The sequence below is a fragment of the Argentina anserina genome, chromosome 4 (genome assembly GCF_933775445.1).
Source record: "Argentina anserina chromosome 4, drPotAnse1.1, whole genome shotgun sequence".
In the NCBI taxonomy this organism is placed as follows: domain Eukaryota; kingdom Viridiplantae; phylum Streptophyta; class Magnoliopsida; order Rosales; family Rosaceae; genus Argentina; species Argentina anserina.
In genome coordinates this window covers 19,965,316-19,974,022 of record NC_065875.1, presented here as the reverse complement: position 1 = coordinate 19,974,022, position 8,707 = coordinate 19,965,316, and the positions used below count along the sequence as shown (strand labels likewise).

Here is an 8,707-nt window from a genome sequence, read left to right as displayed (position 1 = left end):
ATAATAGAGAATTGTAATTGTTGGAAATTAATTGGCTTAGATTTTTTTTATGACAAACAAATCACTTGATTATAAAAACAAATGTTTGAATAGTCATTACATACTCCTCCGTTGTTGTCGAGTTGTCATGCAGCAGACAAGAGATTTATAGCCGAAACCATAATTTAGTACATAACATATATATTTTTTTAAATATCACCGAATTAGAGCAGAAAAAAAAATCTATTCTACGACTTATAAAAACATAGTAATAGGCTAGAAAAAAAAACTAAATTATCCTAGGCTCGAGGGCAAGTTTCCTTGGGCCCAGCAGCCCCAGATCACCAAACCGCCTAGGCCCAACCATTTATAGCCTAGGAGCCCAGCTGATGTTCTTACATTGCCGGTACAACTCCAGCCAACTCGCGGTCCACCGTACCGCTCAAGAGATCTGCAACCAGATTCAAACCACCCGTGCTACCAACACTGGTAGCCCTAAGATTGTTTGATCCCTGACACACTGAACCTAGGGCTGTAAGTAGGCTCGAGCCGCTCGTGCTCAACTCATGTTCAGCTCGTTTTTAGCCCGTTTGGCTCGAACTCGTAAAGTTAAATGAGCCGAATTTGAGCTCAATATTAGGCCCGACCTTGAAAATGAGTCGAGCTTAAACAACAAATATTCGGCTCGTTCGACTCGTTTAGCTCGCAAACTAGCTTGGACTTGTTAAAAATCCGGCTTGTTTATTAATTAAGTTTGACTTATTAACTTTTATAGTATATATAAAGTGTAATTTTTATATGAGAAATAATATTAAAAATATTATATTAGTTCAAAAGAGCTAAAATACTTATTTCTAGATTAATTAGTTAAAGACCTTAAATTCAATAACGAGTTTTATTTGTTATTTTTAGTTTATTACAAATAGAAGAGTTTTTGTGTGATACTATGACATTAGATTTTTAATTTCCTTTTTAATTTCTTAATTTTAAAATTTAAATTCATATGATTCAAGCCGACACAATTCGAGTTCGACCTCGTCTAATAAAATGAGCCGACCCGAGCCCAGCTTGAGTTTTTTTAAGCCGAGCCGAGCTTGAACATAAAATACAAAAATTAAATTTTAGCTTGCCTCGAGTTCGATCGAATGAAAACGAGTCAAACATGAACAATCTAGTATTCGGCTAGGCTCAACTCATTTACACCCCTAATTGAGCCCTATTAGCAGCCAACGAACCCATGATTGCAAAAAACCCGATCCAATCTCCAACAATGTCGCTCGAGAGCCACATCGTTGTCCTCCCACCATTGCCTGATCTAGAGAGCACAAGGCCTGCCACCAGCTTACTGTCACTACCATGTCGAATCAACAAGAGTGAAAACCACGACTTCACAATCAATGCCGAGAGTCCTCTGTGCTGCCGCCATAACACCAAGATGATCACTACCCTTGAAAGGAGAGCGGAGCCGCCGTAGAACCCTAGGGTTCCCATCTTGGTTGCTCCCTAAAACCCGGAGTCCTAACTATCTCTTTTCACTCCTTGTGTATACTTTTGCAAAGTTCTTTATTCTGATTGGCTTAGATTTGAGCCATTGGAAAAGGTGAAGAGTCATCCTTGGATTATAAGGATTGCTACCACACACACTAATGTCGGGGTTTTTTGTGGAAAACCTTATACCTAAACTCCACCGGGTGGCTAAAGTGGGGAGAGTATCGGCATTATTGGACCCGTTTGTGTGTGATTGTTAGTCGCTTCCGCACAACAGTAATTGTTGTTGAGTTTATGGGAGAGGTTTTTTCCCAGTTGATGTACTATTTGATAGTTCAATAAATTCCATTCAGTGAACAAGAACAAGAACAAGAAAAAGAAGAATTTTCTGGCTCTGGGATGGGTTACTATTCCATATAGTGGGTGCATATGTGAGAAGTTACTAGCTTTTCCTCGTTCTTTTTCTGTTTTGATTTGCTATTCCTCATAGGATAGGAAATGTTAACTAACAATATAATGGAAGAATCAATATGTAATCTCACCACGACTGTAGCTAACACTCTAACGCCACTATCAACTATCAAACATATAGTATTAGACGTAGCATGACTAAAAACCCGTACGTTTTTAAACAAAGTTGTCGGAGGCTGCAAAATCCAGGTTCTTTGCTAGGTAGATTGTACAAAACTATTTACTTTCTGAATGATGAGCATCTCATAGCTAACCTAGGAGGCTAGGAGACACACCTTCATTCTCTTGGAGGACTGGAGAGTCTGGAGGAGTACTCGGGAAGCCTCATTTTATAATGGATATCATTTGAGACGCTTGTAATCTTTGATTGGTTTCAATGAACTTCCGGAAAAGAAAAGGATCAATGCCGACCCCAATAATTATCGATCTTGCTTGATATTCGGATGCTGCTCATCTGAGCTTACATATGAAACAGTATCTATAAGATGTAAGGACGACAAGAACAAAGCACAACAGATCTTTATAGCTAAAGATGGATTCACATTTGACAGCGCCGTTATTCGTACACGAAGTTTTAGTCCATCGCTACTTCATTTGTCTCTCAATTCAAGAACAGCAATCCCTCATCATTCATACCGTAAACAAGTTTTTCTATTCAGCTACAACTCCCAGGTCTCAAAACTCTTATCAGGAATACAGTACAGATAAAAAGAAAAAGTTGGCGTCCCAAAACAAAAGCCTCTAACTGGGTAGATACTGGATAGTACATAAGACCAAAAAGATGCAGAAAAGGGAAGAACAATTATCTAAAACTGGTCATTACCACATCAGGCTACTGGAAGCTCTCCGCATTCAGCAATAACTACCTTCTTTGTAGGACGGTCACCTCTATCTGTGTCCAGTGACTCAATCAGCCTAACTATTTCCATGCCTTCCAAAACTTGTCCAAACACAACATGCCTCCCATTCAGCCACGGCGTCTGAAACCAACCATTTTCAGATTAAGTATATCAGGCCATAGATAAGCTATAACCAAATTCTGAGAGAAAACTTAGAATTGATGTGTAGCTTGCATATTAGAAAATCACAGTTTTCGTTCTTTAGACTGCAGTAATTATGCAATATTTTTTCTACCCAAATCTTTATGTTGATACAGAGAAGCAATAGGTTGTACCTGCACCGTGCATATGAAGAACTGACTTCCATTGGTATTGGGGCCTGCATTGGCCATGCTAAGAACTCCTGGTCCAGTATGGAGCACTGCAAAATGATATACATTGCAAAATTATGACTTATGAGTACAGCAACACGGTCATGGCACAACTCACATGCAATATCTAAAATAGGCACAATCATATTCAACATCCTCATATAACAGGTGAAAGAAACTATGATGTCAATAATACTATAAAAGTACAGTCCATGGAATTGCTGTTGCTGAATGCTAACTTCCAGGACTACATGAAAGGTCACTAAATCCTGGTCAAGTCATTATGGTTTCATCTTTTCTTTCTAAATATTTCTTAGAGAGTCATTTATCTAGCACATTATTCCTACATGAGATGAAAGGACTGCAGAACAACTTACAGTTAAAGTTTTCATCTTTAAATGTTCGTCCATAAATGCTTTTGCCTCCAGTACCCTGAAATTCATGTCCAGCTCCTATATATTAGCTCAACAAGTTCATTCTAATTTCAATCTTTTCCAAATGAAAAATCCTCAAACTCTATGGATTCATTTAGCAGAAATAAGTATTAAATTTACAAGTTCACAAGGATAAAAAAAAACAAATAATGAAAAACACAAATTGCCTGGAACACAAGTGATGTAATACAGAACAGAAGGGGTACTTCTAAACTCCCTCGACTGATTATTTTCCTACAATAGTATAGCATTCCAAATGGCCAGTTCTGTTAAGTTCAACCACCTTTCTAGTCAGTACTAGCTGACAAAGATGCAACTCTCGTTAGTATACATTCAGAACACTCTACAGAACTCTGTGAACACTCAACATAACTCTGTGAACAAGAGTTCAGATCACATAGACAAATATGCTTTACCTATACCTTATGCTAAATATAACCATGATCTTAATTTCCAAATGCATCGATGTCTTGGTAAACAGAATGATCATGGGGACCAATTAAAAAAACAACATGTAACCTAGGACACTAAGGTGAAAGAAACATATTGAGGCTACCATTTTAATCAAAATTAGAACCGAATACCAAGTGCTTTCATGTTTATTATTGATACCAAATGAAACCAAACTATTTAGCATAACAAAAAAATCACATCCATTCTTCCATTTAATATATTAAAATGTTAAGCTAAATCCTAAGTAGAAATCTAGTTACTGCTAAAACAATTATAATTCCAAAAACCATGCATCTCAGTAAAAACAATGATAATACTAAAAAGCAATGAATCTCAAATGATGGAAGAGCACCCACATTGCCTTTATCAAAGTCCCCTCCTTGAATCATGAAATCCTTGATCACACGGTGGAACGCAGAACCCTTGTAACCAAAGCCTTTCTCACCTAACAAAAACACACAGAGTTCACCCACATCAAAACACATCCAAATAAAATTATGAAGGGCCAGTCAAATCACTTAAATCAAGCTATACAACCAACAAACAGATCAAAGCCTAACCTGTGCAAAGGGAACGGAAATTCTCCACAGTTTGGGGCACATCATCACCAAACAACCCAATCACAATTCTCCCGGCGAGCTTCCCCACCGGATTCCCAATACTAATATCAAAATACACCTTGTTGGTCACTTTCCCTTGCAATGCCGGTTCCTACCCAAATAATCAAACTACAAAAATTAAAAAAAATTAAAAAAAAGCCTTCGCAAACACAAAGTAAGCAATCAATTAAAAATCCTTTTCCTCACCTCAGCGCTGGCCCGGACCGAGTTGATAGTCCTTCTCTGCGAGCCGGGGCTCAATGTCAGAGGAGACAACCTTAGCGACCAGGACAAGAAGCTGGAAGAAGAAGACAACGACGCAGTTTTGGTGGGAGAACCACCCGGAAATGCTGCAACTGCGGTGGAGTTGCAAGGAGGAGCCAAAGCTCTGATGTTAGATAAGCTCACACATCCTGCAACCGATGCAACATTTGACTATCGACCAACAGAACAAACAAACACAGAAACTAGTTCAGTTAATCATGGGGGAACACAGAACACGTATTTGGTGTCGGAGATAAAAGAAATAGAAGAGGGCGCTTACCAAAGAAGCTGCCATTGTAGAAGACTAAGCTCTCTCTCTCTCTCTCTCTCTCTCTCTCTCTCTCTCTCTCTGTTGTGAACTTGTGATAAGCTACAAAACTCTTTATGGATAAAAATATTAAGTCTCTTGGTTGCACGAAGCGATGAATACGAGAGCGGCCAGAAGGTCACCAAGACACCAAACCCAAGGAGAGAGAAATTACGTATATGTTGCTGAGGTTATCAGAAATGGCAACTGAGTCCTTCTTTTTTGAGTGGGCCGGGTGGGTTTTATCCGGTTTTGAATGCGGGTATGTGACGCAATGTCTAGTGTTTGTTTAATCCAAATGGCAATGGCAGTGAAGCTAACACCCGTTCTGGTTCCAGCTTCAGTTCAGTTTAAACACTTTGCCTTGGTTTCAAGGAAAACACAGTTCAGGGTCTCCGCTGCAACAATGGCTACAGGTGGACCACAGAGCACAAGTAAAGTCATTGACTCACATCTCCATGTTTGGGCTTCTCCCCAGGAGGTAACCCATCTCTGATTTCAACTCTTTTGTAGTCAGGAATGGTTTTTTTTGTTTTGGTTTTGGTTTTGGTTAAGCTAATGTGGGATTGGATTTTTGGGTGTTTAGGCTGCTGATAAATACCCGTACTTTCCTGGGCAAGAACCCACTTTGCCTGGAGATGTTGATTTATTGCTCAAGGTATGAACTTTCATAAAGCTCACTGTGTGTTCCATGCTTAAATTAATCTACTTGAAGTTGTGCAAGTTGTGTATGGTTTTTGTAATGCACAGAAATTGGTGATTCTAGTCATTGTTTTTGTGATATCCTACTTTGATGGTATAAGCGACCTTAGATTTTGTAATTTTGTATGTGACAACCACGGCATTGCTTTGTTTCTCTATTTTGCAGTCTATGGAAGAAGCAGGTGTTGATGGTGCACTTATTGTGCAGCCCATCAATCACAAATTTGATCATTCTTTGGTTACGAGGTGTGTGTATATAGGATCATGTCTCAGTGTCAATGTCAAATTTACTATCTCCATTTTGTTGGTACGGTTTAACACAAAAAATAAGCATACATGTTAAACTACAAAGATTACATGAAAATGAAATGGGTAAAAATCTGTGGTAATTCAATTATGCTTTGATGTTGGTATTTGAACCTAGACTGCTGGACTACTACTTCACTGAATCACTGCATTTAGAAGATTTCCGTCAATAGTCTTGGCATCATAAGTTCATTATCTGATGATAGCAACTGAAACTGTGTAGGCAATAGGGTATAGAACTGCTTGATATATATGATAGGAACTTAAAATGTACTTCCACATTGATTTTCTTCTTCAAATTATGTGTAAGGGCCTTATGCTTCCATATCTTTGGGCAGTGTGTTGAAGAAGTATCCTTCGAAATTCGTTGGCTGTTGCCTTGCAAATCCAGCTGAAGATGGAACTGGAGTTAAGCAGCTTGAAGATCTCATTTTAAAGGTCTTTGAAACTCTTAACATGATGTTAATCAGCTTCTTCTTTGGTGCCTTCATGGTTACATTGACAAAATTTTCTTTTATGCTAGGATAACTATCGTGCTGTTCGCTTCAATCCATATTTATGGCCTTCAGGTCAAAAGGTGAATTCGATATTTTTATATTTCTGAAGGTGTGTTAAGATAAATGCAAAGTATGGCTACCAAGTGAAATTACTTTTGCCTTATCCAAGTACGCTTTTAGTTAAGAATTGCGATCCCTCCTATTTCCCAAACAATATACCCAGGGAATATCAATAGATGGCTACCTTCCAAAGTTGTGAAGGCATAATATCATCTATATCATAGTAAAACACCTTGCTGAGTAAGTTTCCTGCATCCATAAAATCTTTTGAAGATACATCTATGGTTTCTGCAGATGACCAATAAAGTAGGAAAGGCAATGTTTTCTAAGGCAGGAGAACTAGGAGCACCAGTTGGCTTTATGTGTATGAAGGTCCGGCTTCCATATTTAACATCTTAAAGCTAATGTTCAGCTAGGAGCAATATATTCCAAATGATTTATATGAATGGCAGTCATCTATTTGAAATGAGATAATTCCAGGGACTCAGTCTGCATATATCCGAAATTGAGGAGCTGTGCACCGAGTTTCCATCAACTGTTGTATTACTTGATCATTTGGCCTTCTGCAAACCACCATTGTGAGCTTTATCGCTTAATTAGGTAAGTATAAGAGACCTTTTATTACAAGATAGGCCATTTGCACTCTCTGACAATATTATCCTGCAGAAATGACGAGGAAAATCAGGCTTTCTCTGCACTCTTAAACCTATCCAGATTTCCACAGGTAAAAGTCACCTGAGTCTTGATTTCCTTATGTTAACTGGTTGAGACCTGGTTGCTTACTTTCTTCTTCCATATTGTAAAATATATTTAATTGGCCTACACCCTTCAGCTTATATCTGCTATAACTGTTGAGTCTGGTGAAATTTACCTGAATTCCTTCTAATAACTACTTGAGCAGTTGAGACCTGGTTGCTTACTTTCTTCTCCCTTGTATATTGTTTCCATCATAAGAAATGAAAGGCTGCTATATATCCATTGGCCTACACCCTTAAGCTTATATTTCCATTTGCTCTGCTGAGTCTGCTTAGCGGCTTTAGTTTTCTTTAGGCTGACAGAGGGATTCCATCAGAAATTAGAATTATGAAACTTTCTCTGGTATCTCTTTCTGTCAGTGGTCTTTACATTTGTTCCCCAATATATTGTTAACTCAACTCGTGTGATTATTAACATGTAATCTGAATATTGGGTGGTCAGGTCTATGTAAAACTAAGTGCTCTATTCAGGGTGTCAAGAAAGCCATTTCCCTATGGCGATGTATCTCATACATTGTCCCAAGTTGTGTTGAGTTTTGGAGCCAACCATGTCATGTGGGGAAGGTAGCTCTCTTCTCAATCAAAACCAATTGTGCTTATTTTTTACCAAGCATGGCGAGCATACTAAGTAGGCCAACTTTGTGCTCATTGCAGTGATTTTCCTTTTGTTGTTGCTGAGTGTGGTTACAAAGGAGCCAAAGATGCCATTTCTCTGATTGCCGGTGAAATATCTGTATCATCTTCAGATTTGGAGTGGATCATGGGAAGAACAGTCTCGCAACTCTTTCAGAATCAGTGGCTTTCATAAGCAAAGTAGATACCCCCCGGCAGTGTATACTTTCGTAAACTGAGGTTGTAAGTTATGGTGATACAAAAAAGTGAGATTTAAAGTCATGGTTACCAGTTCATATTTTTCTACCCCTTCAAGGGTTAGAAAACCATAAATCCCTGACTAGCAATTCAATCATAAGCTGCCATCAGGTGAGCAGCAGCATTAGCACTACGTTTGCCGTGGGCAACCTTCACAGCCCTTTCAAAAGCCAAAAGCCACTTTAGACCCTCATGGATTCTTCCAAAAACAGATAAGTTGGGTTCTGCTGTGGAGGTTAATTGGCTTTGTAACATCAAGGTCTCAGCTTCCACAATCACTAGATGGCGAGAGGTTTCATCAATCATAGACCA

At 38.7% G+C, this 8,707-nt stretch overlaps 2 protein-coding genes across 2 annotated transcripts; one reads left to right on the top strand and one right to left on the bottom strand.

The window, feature by feature from the left end:
• Positions 1-2,543: 2,543 nt before the first annotated feature.
• Positions 2,544-5,303, bottom strand: LOC126792858 (photosynthetic NDH subunit of lumenal location 5, chloroplastic). The gene is made up of 7 exons (XM_050519350.1): positions 5,179-5,303; positions 4,842-5,069; positions 4,596-4,746; positions 4,392-4,480; positions 3,526-3,580; positions 3,113-3,198; positions 2,544-2,918 (listed from the first exon to the last, which is right to left on the bottom strand). Exons 1-7 carry the CDS (start codon positions 5,191-5,193, stop codon positions 2,766-2,768), a joined length of 777 nt encoding a protein of 258 aa, XP_050375307.1. The 5' UTR covers positions 5,194-5,303; the 3' UTR covers positions 2,544-2,765.
• A 200-nt stretch (positions 5,304-5,503) lies between these two features.
• Positions 5,504-8,433, top strand: LOC126791169 (uncharacterized). Its single transcript, XM_050517581.1, has 10 exons — positions 5,504-5,686; positions 5,792-5,863; positions 6,074-6,153; positions 6,552-6,651; positions 6,737-6,790; positions 7,065-7,142; positions 7,251-7,348; positions 7,437-7,494; positions 7,968-8,089; positions 8,180-8,433. The coding sequence occupies exons 1-10, from the start codon at positions 5,504-5,506 to the stop codon at positions 8,331-8,333; spliced, it is 999 nt and encodes a 332-aa protein (XP_050373538.1). The 3' UTR covers positions 8,334-8,433.
• Positions 8,434-8,707: the final 274 nt, after the last annotated feature.